This window comes from Neomonachus schauinslandi, chromosome 9, assembly GCF_002201575.2.
Source record: "Neomonachus schauinslandi chromosome 9, ASM220157v2, whole genome shotgun sequence".
Classification (NCBI taxonomy): domain Eukaryota; kingdom Metazoa; phylum Chordata; class Mammalia; order Carnivora; family Phocidae; genus Neomonachus; species Neomonachus schauinslandi.
In genome coordinates, this window is record NC_058411.1 from 10,118,083 (window position 1) to 10,135,830 (window position 17,748).

The 17,748-nt window shown below is 54.2% G+C and overlaps 1 protein-coding gene across 1 annotated transcript in view; it reads left to right on the top strand.

The window, feature by feature from the left end:
- Positions 1-3,626: 3,626 nt before the first annotated feature.
- ASB2 (ankyrin repeat and SOCS box containing 2) overlaps positions 3,627-17,748 on the top strand; it is a 28,333-nt gene continuing 14,211 nt past the window's right edge. The window contains exons 1-4 of the mRNA XM_021679660.1: positions 3,627-3,841; positions 11,167-11,256; positions 14,614-14,780; positions 15,597-15,752. Coding sequence (XP_021535335.1) covers positions 3,636-3,841; positions 11,167-11,256; positions 14,614-14,780; positions 15,597-15,752 — 619 coding nt within the window. The 5' untranslated portion in view covers positions 3,627-3,635. The remainder of the gene's footprint in view (positions 3,842-11,166; positions 11,257-14,613; positions 14,781-15,596; positions 15,753-17,748) is intronic.

Genomic DNA, 17,748 nt, shown 5'->3' on the forward strand with positions numbered 1-17,748 from the left:
CTCTCTCTTTTATTAGGACAGTTGTTCTGCTGTCGGAGAAGATGGGGGAACCGGCTGTTGGGTGGGCGGTCAAGGGGTGCAGTAAACTTTAACCAGCCCTTCTCCTCTCATGGCCTTAGGAAGAGGACCCAGGGTCAAGTCCACACAGGAACTACTGACCACAGCCCAGATGGAGGAGTTGTAGCAGCAGAACACTTCTTGGAAGACGTTCTGGAAGAGGAGGCACTTGCTCTGGGCCTTGAGGAGTGAGGAGGGATTCTGAGAGTGTAGAAAGGGAGGAGACGGGTCGGCACAGGACGAGCAAGAGCACTGGGGTGGGAGGCGCAGGTGGGTTGGGGGAAAAGTGTGTCTTCGCCTTACCTGGAAGATCAGGTGTGCGGAGGCAGAGGCTGAAGGGAGAGTGAGAGCTAGATTCCAAGGGCCGGGAGGCCCGGGCCATGGGTGCAGGTAGAGGAGGGACTTGGTGAGGCCTGCGGTGTGGGGCACGGAGGGGACGATGGGTGGGTGGGGCTGGGACACCACATGAAGGCCACCGCTGGGGTGGGCGGGAGGAAGTCCGGGCCTGAGCCCGCCAGAATGGGTGCAGAGAAGCAGACAGAGGGCAGTGATGGATAACCAGGCAGACCGTGGCAGGGCACAGAATCTTCGGTCCCAGACGCCCTCGTGCTGCTAATCCACTGTCTTCACACCCACAGTCTCCTCTAGCTTTTCTTGGAAAGCCCAGATCTGCTTAATAATAACCTTGCCGCTATTTTATAGAGCAAGACTTGCTGCTCTTAGGGCTGTTACCAGAATTAGAAGAGTATCTATCAAGGGCTTAGCCTGGTGTCAGGTCGCGCCCCTTGCCCCACCCGCACACAACAGGAGTCCCATCTCTCTCTACTCCTGCTTTATGATTGATCCTTCTCCAAAGTGGTGGTTCCCGGGCACCTGTGGAGCTTTTCAAAGAGGGGTAATAGCTGGGCCACACTCCCAGAGATTCTGACTTAATTGGTCTGAGGCGGGGTCCAAGCATCAATACCCTTTAGAAGATATTTTATACACTTTTTAATTATTATTTTTCTTTTTAAAATTCTTCTTCTTCTTCTTATGTAGGCACCACACCCAACGTGGGGCTTGAACTCACAACCCGGAGATCAAGAGTCAGTTGCTCTTCTGACAGAGCCAGCCAGGTGCCCCTACCTTTTAAGTAGATGTGTTATTACAGGATAATGGGCTCACAGAGGAGTGTAGAAATCATACTTGAAGAGGTTCCTTACAAAGGGAGCCAACCAATCATGGAACCACTTAGATCAAGAAAAACAGCGTGACTGGCTTCCCAGAAGTCTCCCTCATGTCTCCTCCCAGTTAGTAACCACCAAAGGTCCACCATAGTTTAGTCTGCCTGGAACTTTACAGAAATGGAATCATGTACATATGTTCCTCATTATCTGACTTCTTTTGCTCACTATGGTTGTGTGAGCTTCATCCTGCGATGAGCAGTGGTACTTTATCTGTTTCACTGGTATACACTATCGTGGGAATATACCACAACGCAGTAATCCATTCAAATGCTGATAGACATTTGGGTAGTTTCCACTTGGTTTTATCATGAGTAGTGCTGCAATGAATATTTTTGAACTTGTCTTATGGTGAACACATGTACATGGTTCTCTTGGCCAGGGAGCTAGGAGTGGAATTTTGGGGTCACAGGATGTGTTGGTTCAGCTTTAGCAAACACCGTAAATTTTCCAAAGTGGTTTTACCACTCGACACTCCTACCAGTGGTGGTGAGCGTTCCTGATGCCCCACATCCTCCCCAACACTTGCTAATGCTCATCTTTTCCACTTGAGCCATTCTTTTTTTTAGAGAGAGAGAGAGTGTGCAAGTGGGGCGGGGGAGGGGCAGAGGGAGAGGGTGAGAGAGAATCTCAGGCAGGCGCCACGCCCAGCCAGGAGCCCAATGCGGGGCTCAATTTCATGATCCCGAGATCATGACTTGAGCCAAAATCAAGAGTCAGACGCTTAACTGACTGAGCTACCCAGGCGCCCCTCCACTTGAGCTATGCTGTTGGGTAGACAGTAATACTGTATTAGGATCTCAATTTGAGTGTTCTCGCAAACGCTTAGAAAGTCAAGCATCCCTGCATTTGGTTATTGGCCACTTGGATATCCTCTTTGTGAAATGGCTGGCCTAGCCTTTTGGGGGTCAGTTAACTAGAGCCACAAGAATGCTGGGTAGCACAGCACCCCAAATAAGCACTGATTCTCATGATCTGAGTCTGCAGGTCGCTGCAGAGGGGCTGACGTAGGCTTCAGGGTGCTGGGTCTGCTGGGTGGGGCTGCCCCAGGTCGGTTCACTCTGGGGTCTAGCTAACGGGCGGTGCCTCCAGTGGGGAGCTCTTCTCCTGGTGATGCAGAAGGGCAAGCCCCACACCCAAGCCCCTGTTAAGGGGCTGCTTTATCGTGCCCCAACGTTCATTGGCCAGAGCAAGTCACATGGCCAAGCCCACTCTCAGTGGGATAGGGAGGGGGATACCCTGCCGCCAAGGAGAGGGGAGTGAATATTTGCCAAACAAACCAAATTATAGCACTGGTATTTTGGGTATTTTTAAAATGGCCTCATGTGGTTCTCGTGTCCTGCTAGGGCTATGAACCATTGACCTACAGTTACACTGCACGTCAGCCAGTCAAAACAAAAAACAGGCTTAGTTGAGGTTACTTCATTTCCTAAAACCAGTTGATTCAACCAAAGTTCATTTCTCCCTGAGGCACTTTTTTCTAAGGAAGGGAGTCCTTGGAATTCACATGGCAAATTACTGTCATGATTGGTTTTAACTAGATCATGCATACTGAAGCGGCAGGCCCATGTCTGATTTATCTCCAACATTCTCAGCCCTAGCACAGCACAGAGATAAGGCGAGATGCTGGCATAGGATCTTGTTGGATAACTGGAAGGAAGGAATGTAAGCACTGTTGTGTAAGCCCCCTGAAGTCAGGGATATTTGTCCCTTGGTATTGTTGTGTCACCAGAGCTTAGAGGAGTGCAGGACACAAAGTAGGCGCTCATTAAGTAATCTCTCGGTTAATGAAGCATGCATGCATGTGTAGACAAGCTGTCTGGAATGGAAAAATGAATGGTGGATGAGTGGATGGTTGGTTGGGTAGATAGAGGTATGGATGGATGGATGGATGGGGGGGTGGATGGATAAATGGCCAGGTAGGTGGGCAGATAGATCAGGGGATGGATAATGGTTGGATGGATGGATGATCAGGTCACTGGGTAAATGGACAGATGTGGATGGGTAAATGGGTGGATAGTAGACAGGTGGACACATGGGAGAATGAACAAATGGAGAGGAGGGTGAATGACTGGCTGGATAGTGAGAGAGGTGGGTAGATTGGTGAGTAGATGAGTGGACGGATAGATGTGTAGATGAATGGTGGCTGGGTGGTCCAAATGACAACATGAATGGATAAAAACTGATTGTGAGCTTGCCAGAGGAAAGCACAGCATTCTCTGTTGCTAAACATAACTCTTGCAAAACTGTTAGTGACCAGGATGGTTTTGGTCTCCTCACAGGGCTTTCTGATTTGCCACTTCCTCCTCCTCTCGGAGTGTCTCTTCTGGGGGCCAAGGTGAGAGGTGAGAGAGGATGACCACAGAGATCAGCGCTCGGGGCAGACAGCGTGCCATTGGGCATGAGGAATACAGCCTGTATAGCAGCCTGAGTGAGGATGAGCTGGTCCAGATGGCCATCGAGCAGAGCCTGGCTGACAAGACTCGGGGCCCAACCACTGCTGAGGCCACTGCGTCCACGCGTGTCAACCGCCAACCTGCCCATTTCTACCCATGGACCAGGTGAGCGAGGAGAGGCCAACTAGAGCACCTGTAAGGTGCAGCTCCCAAACACTGTTAACCCAAGACCGAAGTCTCCTGGTCTGTGAGGTGCATTTTTACACCTTGATGACTTACATTTGTTATCTAAACCCTTCTGAGCTTTGGTGGTGCCGAGCACTACGGTAGGTGCTCTACCCACTTCACCTTGTTTAACCCTCTTGAGGACCTTCCAGGAGGCTCTGTGCTATATTCCCATTTTATAGACGAGGAAACTGAAGCTCAGGGCTAGTAACTAGTCGGCGGTTGCACAGCTGGTAGACGGTGTTGCAGAGACTGGAACGATCTGGTTGCAAAGTGCATGGCTTGGCTTTGTACCACTGGCTTTATGTTTGAATGCCGGGGAGCTGATGTTCCGAGTCCAAGCAGAGCTCCCAGTCCCATCTAGGCAGCCTCCCTGGGAAAACAGGTCTGAGAAGCAAGTGACATCTGCCCAGCAAAGCCACCCTACCTCCTCGCTCTGGCTCCCGCATCTCAGCGTGACCTCATCATGCCAGTGGCAGGACCACCTAGGGCAGCCCCATGTTGTGCCCAGAGAAATAGGACGCAAGCCACACCTTCAGTAACATATGCAATTTTGGATATCCTAAGAGCCACGCTAACAAGTAAAGGCAAACAGGTGAAATTAATTTAGGTCTCAAATATTATCATTTCCACATGTCATCAATATCAAGTCTTTGGAATCCAGTGTGTATTCTGCACTCACAGAACATCTCAATTCAGATTAGATGCATCTCAACAGCTCACTAGCCACATGTGGCCAGTGGCTACCGTCCTGGACAGCGCAGATCCAGAGGGTACCTTCTGTGTAGGAGGCGGGAGCCCAGAGAGGTAATTAAGCATTGGATCTTAAAATGCTTTTAGAAAGGAAATACATACATCTAAAAACGCTTTTGTTCATCACTGAGTCCAAGTCAAGTATGTATTTGGGGGTGGGTGGCTGAGGGAAGGGAGTTGCTGGATGAGTGTGTTCTGTGGCCTTGGGACCTGGGCCTCAACTCTCATCGTCTCCAGCCACCAGCTGACTTGCTATGTGGCCTTGGGCAAGTCCCTTAAGCTCTCTCGGCAACACACAGACCATCTCTAATGTCCAGTCCCAGCTGACAGTGATGAAGGTGGGTGGCTGTTCATCCCAGCCCTGTCCCCTGATGATACCCACCGGGCGTTCCCCAAGTGACTTTAGCCCTTGCTGAGGCTGGACCTCCTCTGCCAGGCAGACGGGGCAAAAGCCTGGGATGCCCCACACCGAGCAGCCCCTTCTAAAAGGGAAGGCAGGTAGCCTCCTTGGGCGGCTGGAGGAAGTAGGAAGGCTCCAGGTTACTGAGTTGCCCCTGAGGGGGTCCCATTCTGGAAACCAGCCTGAGAAACAGAAGCGAGGATGCAGAGCCAAGGACTCTTCATGGCCGGTGCTCTGGGAGGCCCTGGTTCCTCTTCTGGCTGCTTCAGCCTCAGTCAGACCACAAGTTCCTCTTTCTCAGGAGGAGATCAGATAGAGAGAAGAGCATCCCCCCCACCCTGGGGCATCTGCAGGCTTCTCCCCAGTGTGGGAGCCTCCCGGGGAGTCCTGGGGACACTTACATTAGCACCGAGTTGGGCTCGTGAGATCTGGGTCCTGACCTCTTCCTTCCTCTGGTGGGTGAGGAAGTAGACACCCAACATGGGATGCAAACACTTACCAGCCTCCTGAGAAAAAAGCTCTCACAGAGAAGGAAAATGACTTACCTAGAGTCATGCAGCCCTCACCTAAATTCCAGGCACAAGTAATGTAGGGTACGGGGTTCAACGCGCATCTTCTCACTCTGGATGTGAGCTGAAACCTCCCCGATTCAGTTCTGCCCTTCCATCTCTGGAAGAAGATGGGCCCTGCTGGGGGAGCCGATCCCTCCTCCCCCAGATGCACACTGAGGGCTTCCCATATGCCCAGCACACAGCCACTCAGTTAATCCTTAAGCCATGCAACGAGGCCGTTTCTGTGCCCGTTTTATGCACGTGCACTCCACGGGGCCAGAAACAGAAGCAATGTCTGCCCCCGGCTCTGAAGTTCAGACACATAACCGGCTCTGCCCATAGTGTAAAGGTCTCTTTCTGTTCCTCTCCCCCCTCCACGTGGAAGTGGGTTTGGGTCTCATTTCAGCCACCTCGTAACCACAGAGATTGAGGGTCCCCAGCGACAAGAGACACACCAGCTCGTGCTCACGTTCCCAGATGCGGCATTTCAGGAAGTACAGGACCCGATACAGTCCTTTGTCCCTTTTATCCCCACATATCACAGTTTCCATCCAAAGACCCAGAGCAGGTTTAGGAACAGGACATCATCCACATCCCAGGGGCTGTCTTAGATTTCATGTCACCTCCTCAGCAAATCCTGCCTGACCACCATCCCAGGTCAGGCAGGTCGCCCCTTTCGCTCTCTTGGCGGGGCAGTTTCCTTCATCACCCCAGCTTACAGTTTCTATGTATTTGTTTTGAGGCCTCACCCATCTTCCTTCCTGTGAAGCTTCCCGTCTACCACACAGCGCTTGGCCCTGGGCAAACACTAAATAGCTCAGTGAGTGAATAATGAGTGAATAAAGGAATGTGAATGAAGAGGCGGCAGAGTAGAGAGGAAAGAGAAGAGGGCTTGGAGGTTTGAGTCCTTCCTCTGTCACTTACTGGCTGTGTGACCTCAGGCAAGTTACTTAACCTTTCTGAGCCCCAACAGGCTTATCCTTAAAGTGGCAACAACAGAACCTTGCCTAGCCCAGCTTGCAGTGTTCTTATGCAAAGCATGTAGAATGCTGGTGCTTCCCTCACGCCCCACAGCTTCAATCGACCTCCCCCTACCTCCTCCCTGAGCACCCCGAGTGCCCACACCATGACTGCCTCTGTTTCATGGACAAGCTTTCGTGTCACTCTAGGAAGGCATTATTTGGCCTCTTGAGAGGGTCCCCAACTATACTATATGAGCTCTTTGGGGACAGGAAGCAGATATTTCTCACTTTTATATCTCTAGTGCCTGGCAAAGAGCCTGGATCACTGTAGGTGCCCAAGAATTGTTTTTAGGCAAATAAATGCATTTTGAAACCAATAAAATGCTCTACAAATATAACTTATTGTTATCTTGTGACCAAAATGGCGGCTGTAGACATAAAGGTCAACTGAGCCTTGGGGATTCTGGACATGAAAGCCAGATCAGCATCCCAGAGGAAATATAATGTGCCCTTCTAAAGCCATTTTTTCCAACTTGCTTCTCTCCCACCACAATATAAGAGATGAAGTCGGAAACACGCATAGGGATCATCTGCCAAGCCTTGGCCCACTAAGAGAGAGCTCCCTGAAAGGCAGACCCAATTTCCCATCCCATGGAGAAGGAGGGTTCATGCAGTCAGGAAATAGGGAGCCCAAGATTACACTGATGGCGGACCAGCCAGAGTGGGCCCAGAAAGCTGGGTCTTCCCAGTCTTTAAACTTCTGAATTTTTTTAAGGTTACATTTCTAAGAAGACAAAGGAGGAAAGCATGAAGTAGGGACTTGTTTGGGTTGATGTGTGCACAGCTGCAAATAATTCAAGTTGAGCCACCCACACCTACCATGTTCTTATGATGAGCAAGTTGCCTTCCTGGCACCTGGATGTGAATCAGGCCTCACCCCTACCCTCCCCAAGTTTGCTGTCTAACGAGGGTCCCAGATGTACATAATGACCCAACAGGAAGGGCTCAGCAAAGAGGCTTGCCTCAGTTTCAGAGGGACACAGAGCAGGTCGATTCACTTAGTTGAGCAGGTGGGCTGTGCAGGATGAACAGGAGTTCACTAAGCAGGTTAGAGGAAGCAAACCTCTGAGCCTCAGTTTCCTCTTCTGCAAAAGGGAGCCAATTATGTCTCCTTCACAGAGTAGACCAGAGGATGAAAGGAAATGCTTTGTGCCACGTACCTCTGTCACAAGGCTGGGCACATGGCAAGCACCCAACAAATCCCAGGTATGGAAGGGGAGCAGAAGTTGCTGCAGTCTGGAATTCACGTTCTCCTCTACATGGGACTCCTCTCTGGCTGGCCCAGAAAGAATGGTTTGGCCAGCAGGTGGGAGGCTGATTCCAGAGACCCGCGGGAATGGGGGTGGAGGCGGCTGGACCACGTGAGCTCTTCCTCTTTTCACCTGGGAGGGCTGGGGGCTGCTTCTCCGGGAATTTGAGGTCCTGCCACGGCACCGCACAAAACCGAGTTTACCATTTGGGCTCTTACCCCTTGGAAGGCTTTTGTTTGTTTTGTTTCATTTATTTAAGTGTATCGCGTGTCTGCTGTGTGCCCAGTGCTATACTTGAGTCCTGTATTGCTGTAGGCTTAGCGTGAGGACAGGAGGAGGGGACAAATAGAAGGTGGCAGGCGTGGGGCAGACTCTTGTATTCCTTAGCTGTCTCCCCCTTTAAGAGGCCTGCTTGCTTCCGGTGTTCAGCCAGGTCCAGCCCAATTTTATGCCCTTCCTGGGGCTGGCGGCTCACTGAGGAGTTAGGGGGCTTTGTCCTCATAGCCCCACTCCCCACTGGCACCGAGCTTGACCCGTGTCTGGAGTAGGGGCCAGCTGGACTCCAGGACAGGGCTGTTGGGAGCTGGGTGACAGTGATGCACTCTCAACACCCCCCGCCCCGGACCTGCCCGCCCACATGAAGGACCGGAGCCCTACCTGGGCCTCTTCTAGGGCATGACCCGCGCCCACATCCTGCCAGGTTCCTCTCACCTCTGATGACTCAGCCCCGGTGGTTTTCTCTGCTGGGAATGCCCCTGCTCAGGGCCGAGGGGGAGTGGGGCCTGCGGCCTGGACAGGACTAGGACTCGCTCCCCCTCCAGCGTGAGGCCCCACACTCAGGGCTCTGGGCACCTGCCCTACCTGCCCCTAAAGCCAAGTTAACACCCACTGCAGGGCGCCCAGGGGAGACCTTGCTCTGTCCCCACCACCTATCCTGCGGCCTATGGCTGTCTGTGTCCTTGTTTCCCACCCCATTGGCCTTTGGACATCTGAGATTTGCATCTCAGGCGCTAGCACAAGTCTTGGGACACCCCCGCTCCCCCAGCAGGGACTGGGGAGCTCTTGTTGCACGGAACTCGGTCTGTCTGCTTCCTCCTCCGCGAAGCGGGAACAGCACAGCCCCTGCCTGCCTCCAGCTGGTGGGGAGGCTGGAAGTGAGGCCATGCCCCGCACGGTGGGGAGGGACATCCCCATCACCACTGCTGTCACCCCCCACCCTTGCCGGCACCCTGTTGTTGTTGTTATTTGGCCATTAGAGACAGTCCTGGTTTTAGGGTAGTGTGACGCGTTTTTATGGGTGCTTGTCACCTTGCTAGAAACATCCTAACAACAGTAAGTGACAGGAGGCCACACACATGGGCCATGGCGTGGGTGGCCGGGACCCCGGGATCCTGTGCGGCCTGAGACCCAGGGCTTCGTCAAGACCACGGGATGAGGGACTGCGAGCTGGGCCTGGCCCAGGCTGCCTTCCACCACCCCCAGCACGCTCCCCGTTCCGGGGGGTGGAGAGGGGCCTCGGCGGGGCCAGGCTTTGCGCCCCCCTCCCCAGGATGTGGTCTCTTAGATCTGCCTGACACGCAGCTCCCACATGAGCTCATTTCAGCTAAGGCTTCACAGCTACCACAACGGTGAGGAAAACCCCGCTCTGGTCCCCCCTGCGCACCTTGCAAATGGGGAAACCAAGGCACAGTGCGGGGCAGGGGCTTGTTCTAAGTCGCAGGGCCTGTCAGAATGGAGGCCTTCGAGCGGGAGGGAGGATGAAGAGGCGGGAAGACCCCAGGCCTGTGGGGCAGGGCTGGCGTCAGGAGCTCTGCAGACAGACATGTAGGCCTCTGCTCGGCTCACTTCCCAGCTGCAGCTGCGTGTGAGCCCGGGGCCGTGACCACCTCTCGGGGCCTCAGTTTCCCCGTCTCTAAAGACGGGGACGTTGGCACCCACTCTAGAGGACTAACGAGTGCGCTCACGCAGGTGTCGTGCTCAGCCTAGTGGTGCTCAGCAACTCAGGTTGCTGGTCGCAAGGGGACGGAGAGGGGACAGAGGAAGGCAAGTGCAGGATGAGGATGGTGAAGGGGGCCGGCCTGGGGGGTCCCCCCGCCCTCAGATGGCTGAAGCAAAGGAGAGCATGTTCTTTCCTTCTCTGCTCACTCACCCCTTCCCCCATGCCCTGGCCCTTGCTGAGGGTATCCACAAAATCTGTAAGTTCTGCTCCGTCTTGGAAGAGCGTGGGTCCTTGTCAGGGTCACAGTTCTGGCACCTCCAAACACCACCGGTAGCAATGTCCCCCTCAATCCCACGGGGCACCCCTGCAGGGTGCAGGACACCAGGCCAGGCCTGCTGGGGTGTCCGTGGCACCAGGGACTGAGCTGCTACAAGTGTGGTCGGCACGGGCCACATGCCCCGTCCTCACAGTCACCCCCATCAGTCAGCTATGTGGAGTGGCCACCACAGCTCCTTTCACCCTCCCATCCTCACCAGAGCCCGAGGGGGTGGGAAACTGAGGTTCAGAGAAGCAAAATAATGAGACAATTAACGGTGGATGCGTGCCGAGCAGCCCTGTGCCCGGACGCCAGCTGAGCTCACCGGCTCCAGCCTCCTCGGTCTTCCCACACCGGGCTCTACAGGGAACTTCAACCTGTCTGATGTCCCGTGGCCAGGATATGCCAGAGCCTAGATTTGAACCCGTATCTGTCTGACTCCATGCCCTGGCCGTGACGGCCGTTTGCTCTAACTTCCCTACCGTTCGTTCCTGCCCCTGGGATGGCAGGACCCTCTAACGGGGGACCTGGCCAGGTGGGGGTGTGAGTACAGACCTGGTCTGGCTTCCCAGTTATGCTCCCCTGTCCCCCGCACCTCCGAGAACCTCTTGCCCATCCCCGTTGGGACCCAGCCTGGCCGGCCCGGGACTGAGCCCCTTTCATCCTGGGACCTGCTGCTGACCCCTTCTCGCATCCTCCTGGGTGAAGAATGTCACCTTGCTTCCTATCTGCCTCCCGCGTGGTTGGCTGGGGAGGGGGCCTAGGGGTGGGGATGAGGTTAACCTCATTGTTGTCTTATATGGTCATTTAAATCTCCCAGGGCTTCCTCCAAGGGCCAAAAATAATCCAGAGACACAGCAGCTGTGTCCAGCACACAAGAGAGGACCGGCCATCTGCTTTGGTTCAGAGCCCTGTGTCTGTCCATCAGTCTCTCCCCTCGCTAGCCCTCCATCCCTGATCCTGCCTCCGGCCATGACCCGCTTCTCATATGCAGAGTATTTTTTCCTCTTCCACTCCTGCCCTGCACCCTCCAGGTCGACTGTGCCTCCCGAGAACCCGCCCGCCTCGGCCCCCAAGGGCCTGTTCCAAGGGGTCATGCAGAAATACAAGAACTCCCAGCTGGCGTAAGTGACCCCCGGCCCGGGCCCCGAGATTGCCCAAGTTCACCCTTCCAACTAGGGTTAGTGGGGGGTGGGGAGTGGGAAGCAGGCCCGCAGGCCCCAAGAAGGGGGGCATTCCAGAGGGACCTCCCAGGCACACCCCTCCCAGGTGTGTCTCCGTGAGCCCCAGCCGCTCCTGCTGATCTGGGCTTTGCGCTCACAGACTCATCTCCTCAAGGAACTGTCAGCCAGGCCTGTGCCTGTGATTTACACCTCCATGCCCCCGGAGTGGGCCCCGGGGGATGGCGCAGCCCCCTGGGAGATGGCCCCAGGACCCCAGAGGCTCAGAGGAGCTTAGAGCTGAAGCTGATGAGTCAGCCACGCATTCTATTTACCTCAGTTTCCCCCATGCGTCACCGTGGGGATATTGGAGCATATCCACAACGCTCACACCCATGGGTTTTGTTTTGCCTCATTGCCTTTATTTGCTCTGTGCCAGGTGGCAAAATCCAGAATTAATCCGAGCTGCAGAAGGGGTTCTGTTTGCCTGGCCCCGGGTTGCCGGGCTAGCTGCGTCCCCCTTCTCTGCTCCCCTGTATTAACCCCAGAAGCAGCTAAAAGCAAAAGAGGGGCCCCATCGCAGGAACCCCTATTTCCTCACTCCAGTTATGTTGCAGAGAGGGGATGAGGCAATTGGCCAGTGTTGTGTGTCTCTTCCCAGCTCTTTTCAAACCCTGCCGCCCCCACTTCCTTGGTGCTGCGGGAGGAGTTCTGAGAGTCTGGAAAAGGGGGACCCAGGCTCTGCTCTCAGTGCTGCTGCCCCTTCCTGTGTGGCTGCCTGGGAGTCGCTGTCCCTCTCTGAATCTCCCTTCTCTGCGAGACAAGGTTGGAGAGGACAGAGTGGCCTCTTGGGTCCCGTCCAGCTCCTTAGTCTCGGACGGTGTGACACCCCCAGCAGCTTCCCCCACCCTCGGGGCGGGGCTTGGGCTGAACTCACAGAGCTTCAGGGTCTGTGCACCAGAGCTGGATGAGACCCAAGGTGGACAGCAGGTCCCAGGAGTGTTCTCACGCAATGCGCACCAACCCCCCAGGCGACAAAAACAGCCAGCCCTCCGCTCTTCCACTTCAGCCGGGGCCCCACAGGAGACCTTCCGGGGGAGACGGGATACATACCCACTGGGGCTTCTCCTGACACCAGCAGGGGCTGCTCTGGCCGCTTGTAAGAAGGCCCCATCAAGGTGGTAGTGATGGCGTTGATGGGGGCTTCAGGGCTTATCTGGTCAGTTACCCATCGTGCTCGCGGGTCTGTAACTTAACCAGCGTCTGTGCTCTGAAGCTATTAATAACCAGAGAGGCTGAGAGTCAGGAGGAAGTGCCGCTCACCACGGAGGAAGCAGCTGGGAGGGTAAAGGGGCTGGCTGTGTAGACCCTTGGGGCCTATCCTGGCCCCTGACGTGGGTGAGGGCCCTGGGAACAAGACCTGCCTCTAGTCTCACCTCCATCTGGAAAATGGGACCACTTATGCAGAACATTCCCCAGGAGTAGATCTAGGAATCACAGCGGTCCTGGTCCTCACTGATTCCAGGATGGAGGGAAGGGAGCTCAGTGCATGCATGCATGAATGAATGAATGAACAAAGTAGCAAAGAAGTTTTCATTTGCATTAGCCCTGAAATCTTTTTTTGATATTCAGAAGTTTTCATTGCGAAGGCTTCAAATTTATTAATCCTTCAAGTATATAAGTCTTTCAGCAGCTAAATGTTCTGGGGGTGAGGATAAAGGGTGAGGACCAAAGGGGGGGTTGGGAAGACCCCAGAGAGATGCTCGCTGGAAAGAGCCCCCCTCTGAGGGACTCTGGTCTCAGAGCTGCTTGAAGGGCAAACTGGCCCCATAGGTCGAGGTTCTTGGTAAACACTGGAGCACTGTGCTGAAACCTGCTGCAGGGTTAGCTATCCATCCCTTTGGAGATTGGCACTGCATGCCCGCATCCTCGTGGTAGAAATGGTCTTGGTGTAACCTTAGATGCAGCCCTGCAAGCCGCAGGGACAGAGGGGTTCCCTAATTCTCTTTTGGCCACCAAGGAGCTCTGTCTAAAAGAGACCCCCGGTTTCCATCTGTGGAAGTGAATGAGCTTGCCATGTTTCAGCCCGTTTCTTACAGACATTCCCTGCAGGGTGCCCACTTGGAGCTAAGGGCATGGCAGTGCCCCAGATCTAGGAATGCTCACGGGGGGACCAAACACTGGCAAGGCTTGATCAGAGCCCCCACAGTGACTTTTATAGGCCAGTATGTCCTCCAAATGCTCAAAGGAGGCAATTGCGAAGAATGTTTTGAGCAAGATATTTTATTTCATTTTTTAAAAGATTTTATTTATTTATTTGAGAGAGAGAAAGAGATTATGAGCAGGGGGAGGGGTAGAGGGAGAAGCAGGCTCCCCGCCTGAGCAGGGAGCCCGATGCGGGGCTCGATCCCAGGACCCTGAGATCATGACCTGAGCCGAAGGCAGACACTTAAAGGACTGAGCCACCCAGGTGCCCCTGAGCAAGATATTTTAATAATTCCAAAGAAACAAGCAAAATGCTCATAAGGGAGAGGCCATCATTTTGGAAATAAAAGAAATGAAGGAGTGAAGTAACTGTTGGGGTTCCTAGGTTCTGAATTTTTCCCTCCCTCCCATCCCCCCTTCCTTCCTTCCTTCTTTCCTCCCTCCCTCTCTCCCTTTTCCACTTTCTCTTTCTTTTTCTTTCTTTCTTTCTTTCCTTCCTTTTCTCTCTCTCTCTCTCTCTCTCTTTCTTTCTTTCTCTTTCTTTCTTCCTTCCTTCCTACAAATATTTATTGAGCACTTATTATGGACCAGACACTGAGCTGAGCCCTGAGAGTGAAATTGTGAGAGAAGAAAGAAATGAAGAAATAAAGACACTGTCCCTGTCTTCTTGGAACTCAGTCTAGTGGGGGGACAGACAGCAGTCAAACAGCCATTCAAAGACTTGGAAAGGCCAGCAGTTACATGAGGGCTTCTGACGAGAGGCAGAGAGAGGCTGACCTGGGCCCGCAGGCTGAGGGTGACAGGCCTGAGGAAGCTGTGATGGATAGCTGACGGACGGATAAGCTGGAGGGCCCAAGGTCAGGGCCAAGGCCGGGGCCGAGTTCCAGGGCACACCCATGTGGGTTGGGAAGGATTACTCTCCTTATTGAGGAGGCCGCTGGCTGCAGGGGGCCTGAGCACCTGTTCCAGCCCAGCAGGGGCAAGCAGGACCGAGTGGGCCCCCGGCCAGCACTGCCCCCGGCCACCAGTCGTCCTGCTTCTCTGGGAGACAGGCTGCCCGGCCCCACCTCTGCCCTGCTCTGGTCTTGAGGAGTGACCCGCCCCTTGCTGTCACAGGCCTGTGGACCCCGTGCTGAAGGCCATCAAGGAAGGGGACGAAGAGGCCTTGAAGGCTATGATCAAGGCAGGGAAGAATCTCGCAGAGCCCAACAAGGAAGGCTGGCTGCCACTGCATGAGGCGGCCTATTACGGCCAGCTGAACTGCCTGAAGGCCCTGCAGCAAGGTGAGGCGGCGGCTCTGGGAGCAGCCAGAGGCGGGAGCAGGACCCAGGGCAGAGGCTCCTTCCTTCAGGAGCTTCGTGTTCTTTGCCCCACAAATCTTGGTGGGGGTGGGGGAGCACGGCAAGGTTATCACCCCCACTGCAGAGTTAAAATCACCAAGCTGGGAGAAGAAAGTAACTTGTCCCCACCCACCCGGCTGCCACCTCTCTAGGCCTCTCGGGACGGGAGAGCCTAATTCCTAGAAAAGGAATGAGGGAGGGCTCACTTTTTGGGAGAGCCACTGCCAGCTTGTTCCAGAATGTTCCAGGGACTGATGTGGTGTGGAAAATACCACAGCTGTGCCTATGCCCTGCCAAGGCCGTCCCCCACAGCTGTGGGAACCTGGGCAAACCCTCTCCAAGCCTCCGCTTCCCCCCAAGCCAGATGTATATGGATAACACCTGCAGACAGGAGTTAGCTCTGCCCTGAGGTAGCGTGAACCCCAGACAGCCCACCACCATATGCTAGGGCAGAAACAGCTGTATGAGACAGAGCTTCTGGCCCTGGCTGGTGGAAGTTTAAGGGAAGGACAGGGTCATTCAGAGAGGGAGGGGGCTCAACCAGGGAAGGCTTCCCAGAGGAGGCAGCATCTGAGCTGAGTTAATAAGACTGGGAAGCTGAAACAGCCCTGTGAAAGCAACTGAGTCCAGGGCCGAGAGGATGGATGGTAAATTTAGGTGGATGCCACACATGTCTGTCGTTGGAAATTGGGGTTACCTTTGTGTTGAGGAGGAGGGGGTATCTTCCCCCTTTGTGAACTTCCCGTCTGTTTTCCCCAGCATACCCAGGAGTCATCGACCAGCGCACCTTGCAGGAGGAAACGGCCCTTTACCTGGCAACGTGCAGGGGACACCTGGACTGCCTCCGATCTCTGCTCCAGGCTGGGGCTGAGCCTGACATCTCCAACAAGTCCCGAGAGACACCGCTCTACAAAGGTGAGCCCCCCAGAGTGGGCTTCTCTGGGGAAGGCTCCAGAGAGTAGGTGGGCAATCGGGAGCCTTGCCCACCCCCCACACACCCCAGCCAGGGGTCTCCTTTGAAGGGGCAGCCTCGTTCAGGTGTATAACTTGTATAATTGAGTCGTTCATTCATGCACCTACTCGGGCCATACATCCCAAGTCCTCCATGGGCCAGGCACACTGAGGAGCGCTGAGGGCCTTAGAAACAAAACGATATGATCTGTGCCCGTGCGCTCTCCCGGCCCAGTGGGCACTGACACATAGACAACATAACAGCCAGCTAATGGCAGCAGAGAGCTCAGCATGATGCACGTGGGAGCATGGGGGAGGACTCTAATGCTGGGCATGAGCCCCCACAAAAGGTGGTGCCTGAGCTGAGCTGGAACAGGAGGGAGTTAGCAGCTGAACAAGCAGAGGGAACAGCAGAGGCAGAGGCAAAGAGGTATGAAAGAAAATGTGTACCTCTGGGATGTTCTAAAAACCTGGAAACTCCTAGCTCACTCAATACATCATCCGAGGACATTGGCATCTCTAGCAAATGCCCAGAGTCAAAATCTGAATGATCATAATAGCTGGCATTTACTGAGTGTTTACTATGTGCCAGGCGCTGTTCTTTAACTTAACCCTAATATCCACCTATGTATGAGACAGGCACTACATGGGAGGTATCCCCCATTTTACAGGTGAGGACCCAAGGCATAGAGACATGGAACGAGGCACCCAGGATCTCACATACTCCAGCAAGGGGCAGACCTGGGCTTTAAACTCAGGGAGCTCTTTGCCAGCAACACACGCTGAACTATGACATTATGAAGCATTCAGATCATGCATACATGCTTAAGCAATCAGCCCCGGGGCTTACAAATATGATAGGACCTTTACACCTTGAAACACTACAGAAATCCCTGATTTACCCATGTGCCTGGTATCCAGTACCTGGAACATTCCAGGGGAAGCAGGAACCGGGTAGCTGGTAACTGGGTCCACTGCACACCGGAGGTCGAAGTGTCTCTCAGAAGACACATCTACCTGGACACCAGAGCCATCACCTGGAGATGCAGTTGTCCCAGAGAGAGCTCCCGAACACTGGGCAATTCTCAGCCACAGCTTAGGCCCTGGTGCTGCGTGCAATCCTTTCATGTGCCAAGCACCGTGCTAGAGCGTTCCACACACGGCCTCACCCGGTGCTCCCACAGGGTCCTCTCAGGAAGGTTCTGTGATCTCTGATTTACAAGGCTTTGAGGGTAGGGAGCTTTGCCTGGGGTCCCTTCTCGCACTCACCCCTGACCGACTCGAAGAAGTGGTGAATTTGGACGAGAGCCCAGCCTCCCTGGTGATAACCCTGGGCCAGGGCCAACGGTGCATTTAGGTTCTAGAAAGCAAGGAGGCTTAACAGGCAGATTTGAGCAGCTCGAGAAGACTTGATGAGCTGTACTCAGAAGACATATGTTACTTCAATTTAAGTGAGTAGCCTTTGAGGAAGGGTTTCGAGCAGGAGTATGACAGCCCCCTCCCCCTCTCCTGACCCTGTCAATGTGCAGGACTCAAGTAGGTAGCACTGAAGAGGGAAACGAGTTAGGGACACCCTGGAACCCCCCCCAAGGGACAGAGACTCTGGACCTGACTGCCTGAGCTTGAATCCCTGTTCTGTCACTATCTGTGTGACCTTGGGCAAGTCGCTTAACTTTTCCGTGCCTCATCTTCCTCCTCTGTGAAAAGGAATAATAACACGATATCCTTCGAGGGTGATTGGGAGAATTCTATTAGCTGGTTGTGTAAGGTGCCTGGCCCATAATCAGTGCTAGATACATCAGCAAGTCTTATTGCTATTAGGATTGCTATTACTTTAGGTGTATTTCCTGGGTAAAACGCAGGGACCGGACCTCAGTACAGACCCAGTGGGTGTTTGTCCAATGAACGGCTGACGGGACTGAGTGGCTGAATGGACAAATGAGTGAGCGATGTCTCGGCG